Below are 21,380 nucleotides of genomic sequence, written 5' to 3' on the forward strand. Positions count from 1 at the left end.
ACTCTTGGGTTAGAAAACCTAAAGGAGACAAAATTATCACTTTTAGAATAAATATCTGAAATGAATTTTCTTGGCTCCAATTTATATTTCGGATTAAAAAGAGATCTTCATTTCCAATGTTTTAACGTAATTTGCAAAAATAGAAACTACGACAAAATCACTCTTTTCAGGGTTTACCATATTGTCGCTGTAAGGTATGTATTTCACGAACGTCTCCCTAAGGTTTCTTCCAGGAGTATATATATATATATATATATATATATATATATACATGTAAATGTATATATGCCTACTTCTGCTCTGTTAATTTTTAAAGAACTGCACCGTGTTGGTACCGGTTTGCATGACTGGGGTTCATGAGTGAGTTCGAGGGGATTGATACTGTGCGAAGCTGATGTGAAACAATACCCTATTGAGACAAGTACCCCATTGTCCTTATTCAAAGGGATTTTAATCACTGATCAGTCCGCATTTTGGTAAAATTCTATAAGATGTTATTAAGAGCTGTCTTTGCCTTTGTAGCATATCTATTCAGGGCGGCATCACTGGAGCCTAGATCTAGTCAAGTTGGTGGTAAGACGGCTTTTCACGGCGAGGGAAATCATAAAAATATAATCATCTGTGTGCAACTTGGACAGAGCTACGACTGGGTAGAATTCACGCAATGAACGTAAAAGCCAACGTGTTCATGGCTGATTTAACGGTCAGCTAAGTTTTTTGTAGCCGCGCTAATACCCAGGTAGATATTTACCACGGGGTACAAAATGAGAAGCTTGCCGCCACCTGTCTATAGTGGCCACCTGCTTATAACAGCCACCTGTCTCTAGCGGCCACCCCATGAAATTGCTGTATTATAGACCCTTTACATAGCGGTCGCCTCCTTAACAACCCAATCCTGATCGGTGAACAGGCCTCGTCCTTACACCATCAACTAGACCGGCTCTTCCTCATTTCAATCAATTTGATAAACATTCTGTTTATGTGAAAGACTCTGCATGTGTCTATAGATGAAAATGAATGCGTATTACAGAATGACTGTGTGTTTGTGTTTGAAATACCGAGGAGGTAATAAAGAAAACTTATAGACGCCAGATTTACCTGCACCTCTTTAAATCAACATTTGTGCCTAAAGTAATCTCTTGAAGGAAATACTCCGTGAAAAGTCTAAACGGAGACTTTAAAGTGGTAACATGTTTGACTAGAGCTGATTTAATGAGTTGATTGATTATGAATAACGGATGCTGATGCTTAATCAATATGTTTGTTTGGTGTGTTTTTTTAATTCTTTAATGTACGTGTATTTTGTTAAGTGGTCTGTCCCGCACCACAAACAAACAAACTTCAGATGTTCAAACTTCTAATTAATGTAGATGTGAATGCCGATGAGACCTATCGTGCGATTGTTTGTTAAGGTTCAGAGCCGCTGAAAAGTTGGAAATTATTATAATGTGTCCCTGAACAATTCTGTCATTTTAGTACTACTGTATTCGTGCCATAACCATCGCCATAAAAAAGGAGGAAGTTGGAAACACCCTGTGGGCGCCTAAGGGTACGGCATAAATATGTTATTGACTGTACGTTTGGAAACATTTTGAGTTGAAACTAGTCTGCCAAATTCTTCAAATCCAAAGCAAATGGTCAGCACCACACATGACTACAGAAAGGAGTCAACACGGGCGAACAGATGACTGCCGACGTTCTCCTAACATTCATTGTCGCACTTTCGGCGATGTCTCATCTTATTTTTTTTTTTCGGCACGAAAAAACAAACAAAATGCTGCAGACTGCATGCAGCCTACACGATTGAAAGTTCTCAGACATTGTGTTCATAATCACCATTCTCGAGTATTACACATGGCTGACGTCACGTTTTCAAAAATGGCGGGGGCCACTTCAGACTTCTGGTGCCACTTCCGGGTTTCATCAGCTAACAAGCAAAAAAGAAAAAAAAGATCTTCAGCGCAACTTCTGGGTGCCACTTCCGGGTTTCTTCAGTTGACAAGCAAAAAAAAAAAAAGGTCTCTGGACAGCGCAAAAACAAAGGCCTTACCGCGCTCACTTCAAGGTTTCTATTTATTTATTTCTAGTACCACTTACGCACTTCCGGGGTAAAAAAAAAAAAAGTGGGGGGGGGGGGGGGGGGGGCAAAGAAATACCTTATGTATTCCTTCGTATGGTGAAAAAAAAAGTTCCGCCGGCCCTGTTACATCTACAATGAGATATGAGAACATACCCAATGGTGGAAATGAATAAACAACAGGTGTTTGAGTGCGTCATCGTAAAATATTATAGGTGTGTATGTGTGTGTGTGTGTGTGTGTGTGTGTGTGTGTGTGTGTGTTACATTATGCGCGTTTGTGTATCATATGGGTGCAACGTACTTAGGTTGTGGAGGTGGATTTTGTTTCGTTTGGTTAACATGGACGCAAAAACAAAACAAAAAACAAAACTTAGAAAGAAAGACAATGAAGTGTGTCTATATAGGCCTATCAGTTTTGAAAAATCACCTCTGCCATCTTCTTACTGAGCAAAGCCAAAATAGCACCAAGGAATGACGTGATATGTAGTAATTGTGATGATGGTCGGGTAGGCCTACTTTCTACCCCGGTTGCGTGTTATGATATCCACATCGAAAAGTCTGTGGGAGTGACCCAATGTAGGTTGAACGAGCTGCAGCTATATAGGTACACCAGACTGGCAAGTAAATACCGAATGCATGGTTGTCTTATGAAAAACGAGTGCTTTTCAGACATCTCGATGGCATGAAGAAAATAATAGAAAATATGTGATTGTCTCCTCCTTGGAGAGCGAGTCTTTGTACCTCCCACCCACCTCCACCTTAGACATCCATTGTGATACAGAGCAAGATCTTCCCTCCCCATTGTCACCCTTAACGTTTCCCATGGAAGCGGGACTTGTCTTTTTTTCCCAACTAATGAAAAGTTTAGTGGGAAACATTGAAACATTCCAACGCACAGTCAACATCTCCCCTCACGAAGCTTTTGACGTAGAATTTTCATGTACCCCTTTTACCGGCGAATGAATTACCAACAACATTTCAACACAATACGTGTTTAAAAGAAACCATATCTTGGCTCATAGGCCTATGTACTCACTCGGCGGAGTGGTTTTATCACCTCTCACGTATTTGAACAGTTTTCGCTAAAAACACAATTATGTTTACTTTTTCAAACAGTTATGATTTGCCCTTGAAGCAACTTCATGCAAATTGTAACACATTGTTGTCCTTCATCTTGAATGAGGACATGTTAATTTATTTCTGGTCTTATGCATGATTGTTACAATTAAGTAAAACTGAGTGATGTCCGGAATTCATCCAGCAGTCTCATCAATTGATGATCATTGAAAATGAAATGGGAACTCTAAGTAGCCCGAGTCATTTTACTTATCAAATTTCACATTTCCCTCAGGGAAGTAGGCAACGAATTGTAGATGATATAATGTGCATGTTTGTAGTCTCGATTCTAGACACTGCAATACTTAAGGCTTGTCACACACATCTGGGCCCTGTTGCATAAAACCCTTATCGCTGGACTTACCGCTCCTTTCTGGCGGTAAGTCTTCAAATTAGCGGTAGATTTTATAATCCTTGATGCTGATTGGCTGTGACGCCTAATTTTGACGGTAGTTACCATTGAAATTCAACGGTAAGTTTTATGCAACGGGCCCCTGGTATGTCTTTTTGAGATTTGCTAAATGGCATTTTAAACCTGGATGCTGTGTGATGCCTGTAGCATATACCACGAAAGTCCCTTGTCTCCTGAACCAGTCGCCGATAATCAACACTACCATTGGATTAAGATAAAGGAGGCGGGGAAACAATACATTTGCACCGAATAGAATATCCGGTAAACCTACGAGCTTTAGATTTGCGACGCGGACGTTTAGACGACGATTGCGCTGGCCGTCCTCTCTCCCTGCGTCGTGTTGCAAAGTACTGGCATTAGATTGTGCGAAGACGTAACCTATACAAAGTAAAAATGGCGCCACCATATTGATCAGTGCATCAAGTACAAGTAGCTCTCTGCGTCGTGAATTCGAGCGGACGCAAAAATGGCCCAGCACCGACCGTGAAATCTCAGACAACGAGAGATCGATTTTGATAAGCAAATTTGCGCATGCGCAGAACAGGTTTTTTCCTCTGAACGTCCGCGTCGATCGCGAAAATCTATCTATTATAGGCCTATAAGATACTTCCCGAGAACATAACTTCATGCATTTATGGGACGCAGCTAGCGGCGTGTACAAAGCAAACCAGTGTCGTGCCTAAAAGTCCGTGTCTGGAAATGAAATGACATTGTGGCAGCTAGTCTGTTACCAGTGAGGAAGTCCTGCGTAGAGTTAGCTGACAATTAAATTTCGGTCTTCCTCCTTATCTTATAAATGTACACGATAGCCGCGTAGACTCGAAGAACACACTAGACTCCAACATGGCGGACGAAAAGACTTTTCGTGTGATCATCTGGGGCGTACCACGCTCAATCTCTACGTGCATCCTCAAGTGCTTAAGTTTCCAACCGAACACTCAGGTAAGAAGCATTGGTCTGGAGATATTCCACCGACAATAGTATTAAGTACATAGTCTGTCGCATCGAATACCCTGCGAACTATCATTGGTGACAGGCCATGCGGTTAACAATTTTAATGTAGGCCCTATTACAATTAAACTTCATGCAAGATTTTCGTGTATAACAAAAATCGATACTGGCAACCAAAGTGCTTGTACTCCACATGATTGTGGTAACCAAGGTATTCAAACAAAATAATAATGATCAAGTATTGGAATATGTTTGACACGTTATTTACGATAACAATAATTGTACAGATAGCAGGTTCGACCTATCATCGCTGGAAATAACATTAAATATTTGGTCATGAGTATGCATAGACAGGGAAATCTCTATTGGATATACACCATGAATACAATAATCAAGACTCGTTCGTTTAAACATAAAATTGATGAATTCCGTGCACGTAACCTTAGACCTATTAACGAATGTACTTTCAAATAACCTAACACTTCGAAGTGCGAGATACGCCGCCACCTGACTATGCGCATTTCAATGAGTATACATACAGGTGTCTCGAAAATAATGATTGCATAACCATGCATCGTCACTGACAATAGAATTGTTTCCCTAATTCCGGTCTTATTTGGCTGATGCGCCTTTTCGGACTGAAACGTCTATACTCTTAGGCTGCGTTCACATAGAAGTATACTATTCGGGTATTCGGGCTCGTTTTTCGAGGGCACGCGAATAGCTTGAATCGAACAATAGGATTTCCTCACACCGGTTCACATAGGAAGGCACTATTCGAAAGTACCGAATAGCTGCGAAAAGTATAGCAAAGTGGGAATCGAGCTTGTTCGATTTTTTTGCAGCGTATACCGTCTCTCGTTTATGAAATAATGACAAATTTGGTCTGGATTTGCCCTTTAGCAAAAATAAGCATGTAGACTGACATTCTGATGCAGTTTAGAAATTGTTAATAAGATTTGCTGGGATGTAGGAGGAAGAAATCCTCACTGCATGGGATGGTGAGTTGACGGTGCGGGTGATGGTGTATTCGGTGCCCGAATAGCGAATAGCGAATACCGAATACCGAATACTTCTATGTGAACGCAGCCTAAGGAGGTTCTGTACAGTATAGGAGGAGGAGGAGGAGGAGGAGGAAGAAGAAGAAGAAGAAGAAGAAGAAACAAACGCTAATGATGAGAAGCAGCAAACCTCAGCACATGACTGATCTCCTTTCATTGGATTGGAAATTACCAATTCGCTCTTTAGCGCTCACACATTATGACCTTGCCTAATAGTAAGACAGACATATTATATCCTCTTCCCTTAATATCTGCTTTTACTCTGGAAAAATGTGCGGAAAAGGTGGAAAATGAGATGACAAATCATGATCAATTAGCTAAAAACTTGGCTTTCTCTTCAAAAGTACCTGCATTTCGCTAATGAAAATTTCTGAGCGGTGACATACCAATACATACCACAACTGCACATACATTTTCCTTGATTTAAGGAAGTTGTTATCTTCTGCGCATTTCCAGTTTATAGATTTTTCAAAGCTGCGTTGTGTTTTGCCCCGGTTTGCCGGCGGCGGAGATCATGAGATCAAAGCAGGGAAGAATGTTTAAAATGCTTTTGTGACACTTTTGACGTAGACAAAGACATGCATGCATTTTGAGGAAATGATGAATGCCCATGCGTAGTAGGTCCATAAGGCTGCGTTCACATAGAAGTATTCGGTATTCGCTATTCGCTATTCGCTATTCGCTATTCGCTAATCGGTATTCGGGCACCGAATACACCATCACCCGCACCGTCAACTCACCATCCCATGCAGTGAGGATTTCTTCCTCCTACATCCCAGCAAATCTTATTAACAATTTCTAAACTGCATCAGAATGTCAGTCTACATGCTTATTTTTGCTAAAGGGCAAATCCAGACCAAAAGTGTCATTATTTCATAAACGTGAGACGGTATACGCTGCAAGAAAATCGAACAAGCTCGATTCCCACTTTGCTATACTATTCGCAGCTATTCGGTACTTTCGAATAGTGCCCTCTTATGTGAACCGGTGTGAGGAAATCTTATCGTTCGATTCAAGTTATTCGCGTGCCCTCGAAAAACGAGCCCGAATACCCGAATAGTATACTTCTATGTGAACGCAGCCTAACGTAACGAACGATACAGGTCCTATGGTATACCAGCATTTTATGCAATACCGAAGGTTGCTCCTGTCAGCCAGAAACTTTGCTCAAAGTGCTTCCAAGTCTTTCCCGACGTAGCACCAAGTTAGCCGTGCAAATTATAGGTGATTTCCAGGTATTGACATGCATGTGTATTAAAAGGCGTATCTCGGTGATCACTGGAGACTTCGCCGGGACTGCAGCCGCCACTCGTGCGACTCGACAGACCAAAAATGGCTTGCGCTCTCTCCAAGAAGGCGACTATAACTCCACGTCGATTTCAGAGACGTCTTCAAGTAAGATGATAATCTATTCGTCCGGGAGTCGCGGAGACGTCGCCGCGACATCTGCGGGACGTCTTCTGAGTCGCGGACACTTCTCCGCGACGTCTCTCGTAGGTCCCAGTTAATGGGTCTCCGCATAAGTCGCGGAGACGTCTCGGAGACCTACATACGTGTATACGAATAAATAGTCTCCACAACTTGGCCGCTACTAGAAGGAGACGTCGTCGCTAACAACTGGAGACTGGAAAGCTTCCCCGAATCGATTCCCCGATTCCCCGGGTAGCGTCCAGGTAATCTTTTTTTCCCTAGCCCTGCCTGTTCAACCGGTCCTCGCAAAATGTTGCTTGGACGTTGTCGCGGTGATTCTTGCCTAATTCTACCCTAGCCCTATAGCTAGAGTATTTACCCCGACATTACCCCGACAACCCTTCTATTAGAACGCAACCGCGGTAACATTCCTTTGATATACTTGACACGCATGTAGACAGCTGCCAGTGTTCTATGGATGGACAAAAAGTGTGTTGATCCCCATTATCAGTGTTTATTCAAAGGCAGTTGAGTCTGAAAAGGGACCTCAGCCAAATAAGACCGAAATGAGGGAAACAGTTCTTTTGTCAGTGACGATACACGATTACACAATCGTCATTGTCCAAATATCTCAACGTACTCCTTAAGAAGCACATAATTAGATGGCGGCGGTGATGATAGTTCACTTATCTAGTAGGTTCATGTTTTAACCAAGGAGTGACATTGGTTGTGTGTATACCCACAAGTGAAGAGGCTGCCTATTCATATGTAATTTCACATACACAAGTATAACTACCATGACTACCGTTATTTTCTCAGCTTGGTTAGAACAAGGGATTGATTTTCTGATCGATGATGCTTCTTTCCGGATTTGATTTGTTTATATGTTCGAATCTAGGGTAATCATTTCTTCAAAACATTGCTTTCACGGCTCTGATGGTGTGTATTCTATTGAAAATGAAAGTCAAATTTCGCAAGACATGGGGTATGTAGTTTCCTCGCAAAGATGACTATGGTCAGTTGGCCGATTCTGTAATGATTAGAATTTCATGCATGTATTGTTCACAAAAGTTGCCCGTAAAAACCATGAAGCTTGTCGGAAGCTTGCCCTACCTAGCAATATTTCCTCTGTGTTTGTTTCAGTGAGACAATATTTCTTAATGAGCATTGAATATTGCTTTAAAAGGTATCTTTTTGCAATTGACAAATTTGAAGAGCCTCCCCATTCTGAGTTTTTGCTTATTCTCTTGATTTCTAATTTTCATTTCTTCCTCCCGTTCTTATGTTTTGATTATTTCTGCCAGGCATGGTGCGAGCCGTACTGTCACGCCTTCTTCGTCGACTTCCTGTACACCAGGATGGGCTTTAAGATGCCGAGGCTGATGAAAGACTTTGACCTCACAGCCTTCGAGGCCGACATGGCGGCCAAAGTTAAGGGAACGCCCTTGGAAAATAAATTTCATCCAAGAGAAATGGACGCATCGCTCATACTGTGAGTGAAAAGGGAAAAGACCAGAAAAGCAAAAACAGGAAGCATAATTGTTTTTTATTTCATAACTTTCTGGAAAATTCATAAAATTGTCCCCGAAAGACCACTGAGAACTTACTATGAGGCCTGCACCACAACCCATGTTTAGTCGTTTAGTTTACGTCTTGAAGCATTGCTTTAATTTCAATTTCAACGTAAATGAATTATTAAAATATGCCCTGAAATAATTAAGATAGTATACCTCATTCACTCCTGACTCACTTATGATCTGTCAAAATGTTGATCAAACAGGCTCCAAAATGATGTCTGTGGCCATCTTCACTCATTGACCGTAAAATGTTAGTAACTAGTGTACATGGCATGCATGTACCAAATCGCACTACTTCAGCCCCCTAAACGTAAGTTCCCGACCAACCTCCCCTCCTCACATCCCCAAGTCCCCCCAGCCCCCGCCCGTGATCGGTCGCTCCGCTCGCTCACAGGAGTATTTTCAAGTAGCTTTTCCCTGTTTATTCATTAATTCGTCAACACGCGTGTGCGTCGCGGTTGCTTGGGCGTTTTGGGTGCATTTGGTGATCCGCTTCATCCATTTCATTTACCAGATATCATTGTCGTGATGAGGAGCTCTTATACACCATATTATTATCCTTAATGAGTTACTGATCTGATACGCTACCCGTTATCCGACCTCTACATTTTGGTAAAGTTTTGCTGATCTGAAAAGATTTGCATGTGATCGGGACTGATAACACACACATGGACATCAAGTACTTTACATTTCTTTGTATTTCAAGGCCATGCCATTTCAAAGGAATGCGAATCTAACCGAATGGCAAACCACAAATGCCCAATATTGTTGTGAGTTACTATTCAGAGTTTCGGCTTCATTAAATTCTGTCAGTGTCATATCTGGGATAGCCGGGTTACCTTAGACATTCAGGTACATGCGGTAGTATTTTGTCCCGATAAAATTACGCTAATTTAGACTGTCAAGGTCATTGTTTCGTCTGAATTATTGTCAACAACGAAAATGACTCTATAACAATTTATTGATTAAAAAAAATGCTATTGTTTTTATTTGTTTAATGACCATGGTCATTCTTGTGCATTATTTTCTGGCCAATCAGACGCGACAGTGCAAGAATGCAGCTAGACTCGTTACCAGCAGACAAGTCATACGTCATCAAGGACATGGCGTATGCAGTCACAGACTTCTACGACATGCTGCCCAGCAAGGAGGCTAACTTCAAGCACGTTTTCCTCATCCGACGCCCAGATCGCATGTTTCCCTCATGGCGTCGGCTGCTCTTCAAGCAAATGACGGAGGGAATGTCGGCAGGCAAACCGCTGGAGGAGGAAACCTTTGATATGACCAAGGACGTTCCGTTCATGATGCCTGGATATACGTACAAGTGTCAGTACGATTTGTGGAAGCACGTCCGAGAGAGCATCGATCCGAACCCAACTGTGATCGATTCTGACGATTTGGCCACGAATCCGGCGCTGTATCTGCCGAAGTTGTGCGAGGCTGCCGGTATGCCGTACACCGATGCTCTTCTGGAGTGGGATGGGAGCGCGGATATTGTCAAGACGTGGCGGTGCTTGATTCCTTTACAGGAGAAAATGCACGAGATGACCTTAAAGAGCACCGGGTTCCAGACCCCGAAGCCGGCGCCACTCCGGAGCGAGATGAAACCGGATACCATTAAATGCATCGACGCCACTCACCAATATTATGACGAGATGGCAGCCTTTAAGCTTTAAGCTCGTGTGGTTCTTCTATTCCCTATATACCTACCGTTGCTTTAATTGCTAGTTTGTATTCCTCGGTAACTACTCTTTAAAGACAGTGTCAGGACGGGTATGACAATCTTTGGCGATGTTACGGTTAATAATGAGTCACAAGTTAGTGTTTGAAAACTACCAAGGAGAGGAAATACAAGCTTTAGAACCCTATGATAGGACTAAGTTGTGTACTTATCTCATTCATTTGCCGGTTTAAAAAAAAAAATCTCTATAGGAAAAGCCAATGATGAACAAGTATATCGGTGGTTGTATTAGCCAGTATCGGCATATATCGGTACGTAATTCTTGTGAACCACTATTAGAGCAAGTTATTGACATTGTTATTTTTACTAAAATTTGACATTTTATAACCAGGTGGGAGAGGGGAAAATACTCAGTGGGGGAGGGGGGGGGGGTATAGGGTTAGGGTTAGAGCGGACAATTCCGAGTTACAGGCAGAGACATGGCGGCTTTAATCTCGTACCTTGGAAACATCCGTTTGAAGGTGTATCAACATTTATTTTTTATCATAGAACAATATTAAATTGTGTTTGCTTAACTTGTCTCAGAGAATCTTAGTGCCTTGTTAATGGCGTCCGAATGAATTCAGGATCTGTCTCTGCATATAAGCGTAGGGTTTACTGTATGTCAAACTGCACAAATCATACTGTTTTGGGAGCCTACTTTACGTTCTACCATTCATCACACTATCTGAAACACAAGTTAGCACTTGTATTCGGAGGACGCACTGTCAGAGAATAAGGAGACCGATAGCTATTATATTCAATAACATGCAAAATAGGAATGTCTGATATATTGTGTGGTAAATAATCATGCTTTATTCGTTTTTCAAGAAAAGCATCAAACAGATCGCAGTTTTGACGACACCAGCTAATCGTCCTAGTCCGCTGATTGCACTCGCAAGGACAGGCTACAAGAATACAGCTACGTGAAGTTTGCATCCTTTTCAAGCCTCAGAAACCATACCTCTGTGATTTGATGTTGTTCATTTTTTTTAATATTTGATTTTGGTACAAAACTTCAGTGAAACACAATATTATTTCCAATAACATGCGCTTACCAAGAGAAATAAACGCAATCACAGATGATAGCATGTCAGCGTAATAACTGCATGTGACCAATATTATTGCACGATGTTATTACCACTTATTCTGTTATTACCATATTGTAATCGCTATCTGCCTTGTTAAAATGAATGTGTTTTACAGAATGGTAACTGCAGCCTCTATGTCACGTGTGCGTGTTGTTGTACAGGGAAGTGGTGTGATTTTGTCGAATGTAATCTGTTGGACACCCCATCACGAAATTTGGAAGTGATACGATGAAGTCTACAGCATAATGTCAATTCAAGACTGAGAATTCAGTGGGCCCTGTTACTATAAGAATTGATAGGTTTCAAAGATAATTGAAAAGTGAAATAGAATGTAGGCTTTTTGACCATTTTATAGCTTGCATCATGTACCTCACGACTGCTTTTGATTGAAAAAAATCTAGCAAATGGTACCATAAGCAGCTTAGTTTACCGGTAAACTTATTTACGTTGAGCCACGCGATACTCTCAAACACACACACAAAAAAAATACATAACATTTAGTGCTAAGTACTTTGTAGCATATCGCGGCTCCACTTTCATATTTCGCCCTTGTGACTCTGCGCTGTCATCTTCTTGTCACATTTTTTAAAGCAATGGTATCAATTGGAAATGCTATACATGACTGGTATAAGTTTTGTATAAATGTACATGAATGTGCAAATCATGCGTACAGTTTCACATATTGTGATGATTTGATTCACTTCAAGTTCTCGATGTAGGCCTACAAGTATTGTTCACTTCGATTGCGTTTAAGCTGTACCAGACATTCATTATTGTAATACTCCTTGCTTGATGCAAATCACGTATATAGCCTTATGAGTTTTACTTTCTGTAACACGTAGGCCTATTGTTCTTTATCCTCTACATGGAGTATGAATGATTAAAGTGTATCTTTGGTCAAAAGATATATTTTGATATGTGAAAGAGATGTATTGTAGTAATCTGTTGCACCAACAATCCGAAAAAATTGTTACATATGAATGAAGAAAAAGTATATTTTGATATAGAAAATAAGAACTAAATCAGTGAGTCTGAAAGGAAAGACTATCAACTTTCTTTTGTTCTCAGGAACCGGCAAGGGACCAGCAAGAGATTAGGCAGCCATAATCCACAACAGTCCCGTATGTAATTAAGATTGTTTTCCTAATCGGGGAGTGGGGTTCAAAGAAGTAGATCCTTATAATAGACAAATATGCCCCTTTAATACATGTCGTTTGTTTTGACGTAATATCAGCTATGAAGAAAAGCCTCTGACCATCTTCGTGTCTACTGAATTGATATAACCTATTATCTATACCACGTTCAGCATTATCCTTGGATTTGTGCTACTGAAGATGTCATTTACCCCCTTTCAAGTTGATCACTTCCTGGTAATGAATGTTATGGAGTGCGAGAGACGCTACTCGAGTTCATGGCCGTATATATACGCAGTAATGTGTTCATGTGGTGCAAGAACAATATGTTCAATATTCGAGGAAACGCACAAGGGAGGATGTCTGGGATGGGGTATACTTCGGTTATAATATACATGTATTCATGTTGCAAGAAAAGGCGTCAAACAAAATAGAGTTATTGTTTTATGATCTTTTTTTTTTTGATATACCGATCAATGTATTTGAAAATGTAATATGCAAGCGCAGCGACCGAGCGGTGCAAGGGTGTGGGAGGGGGATACCCTCATGTAGCGACCATGACGAGGGAGCTTTTGCGTTTTTTAAAGTTGAAATTCAGCTCTCTTTGAGTTAAGGAACTTCCGGAATAGAGAACCTCTTTTCATTTTCGGTTTAGCGAACCTCCGTATAGTAAAGAACCCTACTTCATTTCCGTTTTTAACGGACCTTCGGGATATCATTCGAACCTTATGTCATTTCCTAAATTATGAATCTTTGGAATCGTGAACCTTCGGAATCGTGAACCTTCGGAATCGTGAACCTTCGGAATAATTTTAACCCGTATGGGGTACCGATCTCACCTGAAGACTTTCTACTTCTGCCAAGTCTTGTGGCTTTTAACAATAATCTGATTCCCTATGGCTTCTAACACTCTGTGCTCCGTTTGATGGCATACCCGAAAGCACTCATAAATCTGAGCCCCGAGACCCCCTCCTCCCTCAAGACGACAATTAGTCGGCTTGTAAGATAACTTGGCTGTCTTAACCATGGTGTGTGCGTGAGGAACTCAACAGCCTTAAGCGAGAGAGCGAACAATGTGAACGTTCCTTTCAATCCGGAATGTCTGTTATATAAGAATATCATATAAACTATCATGACTATTCACATACAATGTATCTGATGTATACGGTACATGTATTAGTGTTTGATGCAGTGTCTGTTTCCATCGTCCTGCTATTGTGTAGAGGCATCTTTGTTCTGTCACGTCGAAATCACTGTACGTGACGTCACAAGAAATGGCGCCAACATTCATCGGCGACCGATGGAGAGCGTGATCGACAATTTGACATTGACATGATTGCTACGTGCCGTGTGCAAGGATAGGAAAGGTCAGTGTGAGCACAAATACTCCAAGTTTGTGGAACGTGCCCGGAATATCCAGATGTGTGAAGGACTATCAAATAAGTCAGTGGTGTCCTAATAGACCACATCTTTTCACGCATCCTTTGCTCTAACATGAATAATTACACAAACAGACAAAAGGTTTGCTCGTCCCCTTTATATTACGAAGGAGATTTCCCACCTGAGCGTCAATCCATTGCAAAATCAATCAACTAATTGAACGCAGAGATGCACCATTAAAAGGGCCTACGAGGGAATCGTTATATCCACACAGACACCAAAATATTCGCCAAAGGATCATTTTCCTTTATATGCATTGTCAAAACGTGCATGTATGTTGCTACGAAATTGCTTATTTTGTCCTTATAAAGGCTATAATGTTTTACAAAAGAAAACATGTGCATGAATAGCCACTAGAGTTACCATTGGAAAAAAAGGAAAAACGAATCACTTCGAAAATTGTTCGTTAATGTGTCAATAGGACAAAACTATACCGGTGATGATGAGAAAGATGATATTATTTAAATCAGGACTGCACAACTATTCCGATTTAAGCTGAACAAAGGCAAGTATATTCATGGAGCAATAGAATATTACTGTATAATCTCGGGCAAAACAAACATGCGTCACAAATCCTCGGCCATGTTGGATTCTGATAATATTTGCTCTGCTTGTTATAAATCATAGTGACGAGTAATTAAAAGCTATGACGGTTTGTTCAGGGGGACTGGGGAAACGAAGAGAATTTATGGTTGCGAACAATACTAAGGCCCGTCTCAATAACACAGACACACGAAAACATGCAGACACAAAAACATTCAGACAAATAAAGAGAGAGAAATCAGGGTTAAATAAAAAGAATCACAAATATCAGCTGCATTTTCTTTACTCAACCGGCTTCGATTCAAACGCTTAGAAATTACTCAATCTGGAAAGAGTCCAGTCTGAAAGCTTGGTAAGTAGAAAAGTAATACTGTGCATAACCTGTTATGCAATCGCTGCGGCCGTGTAGGAACGGAGCCGTATCTATAGACATTGGAGCTTCATGAATTAGCAAATGGAAAATAGTCATAGCACCCTAAGCGCTAGTGGAGGAATAACTTAACAGCCTTAACTCTCGCCTTTTCTCTCAGATATGAAGTGTGCCCCATTTTTACTTCATACACCATGTATACAAACATCAAGAGAAAGGAGTGGGGTACATAGTACGTAAAGGAAGAGTGCGCCTTTATCATTTTTAACCACTGCCACCCTGATCACGTTGTCTTTGTAGATATCTGGGAGTTATTATCACAGTCTTTATCATTATTATGCTTCTTGAAATAGTCATTATCAGTAATTGCAATTGCACACTTTCTTAACAAGCAGATAGTAATTTCATGAACAAATGCGAAATTGCTTGAGAGAGAAAAATGACTATCATCAGTACATAATGTAGAATAGGTCTTCGCTCCCTCCGTCATGATACTTATTAGTAACTATGATAGAAACATGCGGAAAGAACACAGTGTCCCACATTGAGTTCACAGTGTGTTCATAATAGTCGACTATGTGAAAATGCTCGAAATCAACAGTGTGAATATGATTTCACATTGTGGTGTGGTTTTCACAGTGTTCACATACTAATGCTTTGTTTCACACTGTGAATTAACGACTCACATTGTGTTCACACTGTCAAGACCCTCGAATTTAACAAGGTGAAGAGATGTCACAGTGTACGTGTTCACAATGTGTTCATACTGTGTTAACACTGTTCACACTGTGGTTATCACACTGTGAAACACTGTGTTCTTTGCAGCAGGGCATGCACATAAAACGACCATAATATATGGATTTGAGAGAGGAAGGAGAGGGAGTTCAAAAGGTACAGCGATCTTATAGGCACAGGAAGAAATGAGAAAACAGACTATTTTGACAAGTAAATAGAATTGGACGAAGTATAATTAAACTAGAACCGGAATTTGTCAACACTGACAAATTAGGTGATCCGATCTCTTTGAAAATCAATGATTTGAGTCCTGATTCAAATATTCATGACCATACAGGTTTTATCTGTGTTGACGGGACATTGGCCGTGTGATGTTTGGATTCTCATTTAGAAAAGGGAGTGAGACCTGCCATCTTTGGTACCGAATTCCGTATACACGAACGGAAATAGAGAATGAAGTATACTTGACCTTTGACCTCACTTTGCACACCCAAGATGGCGTCAAAGCAAAAAGTGATTATTTCGTGAAATGATTCTTGTAACATGGTCTTTGCGTGTGCAAAATATGGGAAAGATAGGACATGTATTCACCAAGATACAGGATGAAACATTTATGACCTTTGACCCTAATTTACATACCCAAGATGGTGTCCGATCAAGTAGTTGTTATTTTATGAAATAATGTACGTGACATGTACTAAACATGTGCAAAATATGGGATTGATAGCCATTGTTGTTGTTCATCTATTGTACAGAAAGTAGTAGAAAGAAAGAAAAATAAAGAAAAAATTATGTTATTTTATAGAAATTTGAAGGAGAAGCATAAAAAAATCAGAAAAAGATAAAGTAAGGAAAGGGAGATTAAGATTAACTAAAGAAAAAGAAGAAAAAAAGTGTTAAAAAAATAAAAAAAAAATATTGGCAGGGCTGAGCCTCGAACCAGGGACCTTAGGATTACGAGTCGGATGCGCTACGCAATGACCTATTTCATTCTCCATAGGCCCTGTGTATTAAGCAAAATGACGCTGCATCGAAGCCTCGTGCCATTTTCAAGCAAGTTTTTCGACGTGATGCCGACATCGTATGAAAAAATAGAGGGCACATTCACGATAGCCCAAAGTCTCAGCTACAACATACTAAAATCTGGGAGAAATTCACTGAAGCATAAGTGAGCTAGTGCTCGAAAAAGAGAGTCATGTCAATTTTCACTGCCAGAAAAACTGCTCTCCCATAGAGATAACACGTAAACTGGTCAAATTTGACAATATTATTTTCAATCCATTTTTACGAGGTGATGCCGTCTTCCAATCAAAATGTTGTAATTATATTAATGAAAGATCATTTAATAAGCTACAACATACTGAAATCTGGGTGAAAATTGACCAAGGATAAGTGAGATACGCTCGAGTAAACTTGAAATTTGATGACGTCATTTTGAAATGTTACTTTTTTTACTTTATTAAGAAATTTGAAAATGGGGGGTCATCGTCCATCCTGGCGAGCAAATTCGGATTTAAAATTGGCGGTTTTTTGGCATTGTTGCACTGTATATCGCCATTGACGCGCGCGCGGAATTTCAACTTTGACGGGCCCGTATGACGTCATTTAGAGTCGGATTGACTTGAAACTTGGTAGAAATATTCCTTGACATTTCAGGCATCCGATCTGTGTAAAAAAGTGGAAATTTCTATTGCATATGAGCTGTGCGTGCGTATATGCGTGCGCGCGTACGCGTCCGTCCAATTTTTTCAATTTTTCAAAAAATGCTCCAAATGGTCTGAAACGTGTGCAAAAAAAATTTGAGCTCGATTTGAGCATACAAATATTTCAACGCCCACGTACGCGCACGTTTCAAGAGAAAATGTGAATTTTGAGAACATGAGTAGAATGCGCATCAGTTGAAATATATGTGACGTAAATTTCATTGAAAAACTCTATTTCATTAATGAGATATGATTGAGAATGTGTTTTCATATAATGACGTCATAGTGACGTCACGATCGACCAATCACAGTGATACATTAGATTTGTCGTCTTTGGGACATGATACATATATGGTATGAGTTTGAAGTTGATACTCTGAGTACTTTCTGAGTACGTAGATACACAACTTTTGTCCAGAAATAAAGAAAGAAGAAGAAGAACAAAGAATCCGTACAGATACAGAAGGTGATCCGAGAGGATACTCGGATCACCTAATGAAATCAAAATGAATGGCAGATCACAGGCTAATAGCGGGGTAAATGTAATGTATACACTGTTACTGTAATCAGCGGTTAATATTTTCATCCACGCCTTTTACATTAATTTGAAAAGGTGGTGTAATCCTATATTACCACCTCAGGATAGACCTTTTATCAAAAGTATCAGTTTCTATTTATCATGAAGAAAATATCTAACCATACGTCCTGTGGATTGATTTGCACAAGTCACTGCCATTGTGTCCAAACCCATGCTTTTCATTTCAAGCGCTAAGGTTCGTTCAACCTCTTCTAAAAGGTCATATTACTAAAATGCTGAATGAAAACCGTAGGTAAACATATCCTTTAATGTATGTAACTGATAGCTTTGCCCACATCGGGCAAGATATGTGCATAGTAAAAACACACCTCCGTTTTCCGGGTACAGTGGGAGAAAGAGAGAGAGAGAGAGAGAGAGAGAAAAGAAACTTCCATCACTCAGATCTTGCTCTGTTATACTTTGATCTTTTGAAACGTTGTAGAGATTAAACCATATTATATGTTTCATCAAAAAGACTGATCAACTTGAATAGAAGAAAACTAATACTATTTCATATACATTATGTATATTTACACATACATAGGTATATTCATAATGTTGCTATATTAGTATAGACAAAATGATCTTCGCTTAGCAGAATTTTCTCAGTATCAGCACTGCCACTAGATCGATGCATTTCAATGCATTTCAATAAACTTAGTGACATATCATCAATCAGGTTTTCTCCCCTATTTTTAGTTTCACCGTATTGATATATGTGTAATAACGAGTAGAGACAACTTACTTTTAAACAGACTATATATGCTGCTTTTATTGAGAACATCAAACTTGTGTGGCTATCGTTTTGTGAGTATGGGGGCAGAAGAAGTTTGACATGCAGTCGCCATTTAGCAATCAACAATGTACCTAAGCAGAGTTCCTCCTTGTCAGATTATATTTCTTCTCTCTAATTGACTTCATTATATAGTGTCGTTTCCGCTTGTGTCCAGTATTCGATCAATTCATTTTGCTAGAAGCACGGGTGTTAAATTTGTCGCGTGTAGTCGCGTTCCCGCCAATATAAGTTTCTTGTTTTTCCTTAAAAAAAAAAAAACACCGAGAGAATATTGTAGAGGACTTTCTGCGTGTTCGCGCGTGCGCGTGTGCGAGCAGTTGTGTAAATTGGTACAATTTACTTGCGCGAGTGTGTTCGGCGAATGTATAAATAGGCCTCTTCGAGAGAGGCCGGTACATAGACCTACATGATCAAACGGCATGTATACAGTAACAGGAAATTATTGTTAAATCTCTCCGATTTGAATGTTTCAGTAGTTTCCGTTTCTCAATTAACCGATTTCTCTGTTTGCTATTCCTCGCGCCACGAAGTGACATTGTCAAACTTGCTGAAATGCGGTGACGGGTCTTCGCTGCATCAATATCTTCCCTCACCGTGACGTCATCCTAAATCGATGTTAACCGCTGTCAGAGCGACTTCTTTAATCTCAAGTCCAGCTCAAAATACTCCACTTGGCTGCGTATTCGTGAGCAGAACGTTGCTACCCCCAACGGTCTCGCTGCGCCGGCATAGGATCGAATCACTTTTGGCGGTCAAAACTTTTGGCGGTCAAAATCAACTACACAACGAATCAGACTGAGATGTGCAGTAATTGGACATTAGAACAATGACGCCAGCATCGCGTAATTATCTGCCTTGCTTGCTGAATGTTTATGCAGATAGTGTACCACCCAGCTGAACTAGATTAAGAATGAGCTTTTGAAGAAAATGAATTGTGCGTCCATGACTGAGCTCTGTTTCATACTTTCCGTCAATCTGCATTTTTACTCTAGCTTCTTGAAAGACACGACAAGAAACCGATAGTTTTCATGCGCGTGTGTGTTACGTCAGGAGATTCCACAAATTACAGTAATATGCTGCTCGTTATATTTTTGAAGGGGTAAAGACAGTCCTGATTAAAAAGCTCTTTGACTAAGGTTTCCTGCATTGTTTTGATAGTTGACGTAAAAACGGCGTTTCTCCTCATCAGTTCCCATCATGGAGTACTCCACGGCACAAGAGCTCGATGAACTCTGTTTGGCAGACGGACACATGATGATGAATTTATCGAAAGAGGAAGCCGAAGGTCTCCTCCCGGATGAGGTGGAAGTGGTCATCAAAGCCTACGTACTCCCCTGCGTGCTGGCCATCGGCCTCTTTGGTAACATTCTCTTTCTTATCGTCGTGGCGCGTGTCCCGTCCTTACGGACAATCACAAACTTTTACCTTGTCAACCTCGCTGTGGCGGACTTGATCTACCTGACAGTCGGTGTAGGCGAGAAGCTCTGGCGTTTTCACTTATCGCCGCTGGGAGACGATCATACGCCTAACGGTTCTATTGGGTGTTCAACGATCTCCTTCGTCGTCAACTTTGCAAGCCGTTCTGGCATCGACGGATAGCAACCTGGGGTAGAACAAGGAGAATTGTTTTCGATGCCTGGCTCCTAAGCTGTGTGTTCGCGGCTTTGCTCATTCCAGGACACTTCGATATGATCTTTTACTGCCTAGTATACCCCGACGAGCCTGCCTACGAAGATTTTCCGACTTTGCATGGCCTATGTCAAGCCGTTTCGCCCACTTGGGCGGATATTGCTAATGCGCTCCAGTTGATTCCGTTTTTCTTCGCCCTGATCGTCAACTCGATCCTCTACGCACTCATCATCCGGAGCCTGACGGCTCGCATCAAGACCGAAGCGGCCCTCCACACAGATCGCTATCGCTATACCAAGGAGCGAAACGCCGTGACACGAATGCTCGTCATCAAAGGTGTTTTATTTTTCCTCCTGTACTCCCCATACCACGTGGTAACGCTCGCCTCCCCGGTTGTTGGGATGATCGGTGACGATACTTACATCGCTTTCAGCAACAAAGTCATCAATCCTTTTTTCCCCATCTTTCAGACTCTCATGTACATAAATTCTGCAAACAATTCCTACATTTACGGCGCCACCAATGCCCGTTACCGTCAGGCGCTGAAGAAAACATTCTATCGCAAACGCGCAAGACGAGAGGACACAGTCGTACGTGTAGTGTGCATGCAGCGCAGCTAGCAAGCTTTGAGCAGACGGCACGGTAGCGTTCATCCATGATGAAAGGATCTACTATAAACAGATGTAGAGTTGCAGTTTCAGTCTCTTTTAAAGGGATAGTACAGTTTTGGTTGAGATGAGAATTAGGCTTTTCAATTTTCGCAAGATACCAAGAAAACACTTATGATATAGTACAGAGCCTACCATTTTAAGAGGAATTCAAAGTTTATTTGATGAAAATCGGGTTTGGAATAACTGAAACATCCAAAAACAAAGTAAAACAAAGCGATCATTACAAAGTGTGGGTCCCACACTTTACTAGAATCATTCTTTTTTGGATATCTCAGCCATTTCAAAACCGATTTTTATCAAATAAACGTTGAATTCCTCATGAAATTACATGCTCTTTCATATTTCATATTAGATTTCTCTCTATCT

The 21,380-nt window shown here is 40.7% G+C and overlaps 1 protein-coding gene and 1 pseudogene across 1 annotated transcript; both read left to right on the top strand.

The window, feature by feature from the left end:
* Positions 1 to 4,450: 4,450 nt before the first annotated feature.
* Positions 4,451 to 10,282, top strand: LOC139721605 (uncharacterized). The gene is made up of 3 exons (XM_071632937.1): positions 4,451 to 4,549; positions 8,334 to 8,521; positions 9,646 to 10,282. Exons 1-3 carry the CDS (start codon positions 4,451 to 4,453, stop codon positions 10,280 to 10,282), a joined length of 924 nt encoding a protein of 307 aa, XP_071489038.1.
* A 9,629-nt stretch (positions 10,283 to 19,911) lies between these two features.
* Positions 19,912 to 20,963, top strand: LOC139721639 (neuromedin-U receptor 2-like; annotated as a pseudogene).
* Positions 20,964 to 21,380: the final 417 nt, after the last annotated feature.

The sequence above is a fragment of the Diadema antillarum genome, unplaced genomic scaffold (assembly GCF_040938485.1).
Source record: "Diadema antillarum isolate AM-2024a unplaced genomic scaffold, OU_Dant_1.0 scf00000146, whole genome shotgun sequence".
NCBI classification, from domain to species: domain Eukaryota; kingdom Metazoa; phylum Echinodermata; class Echinoidea; order Diadematoida; family Diadematidae; genus Diadema; species Diadema antillarum.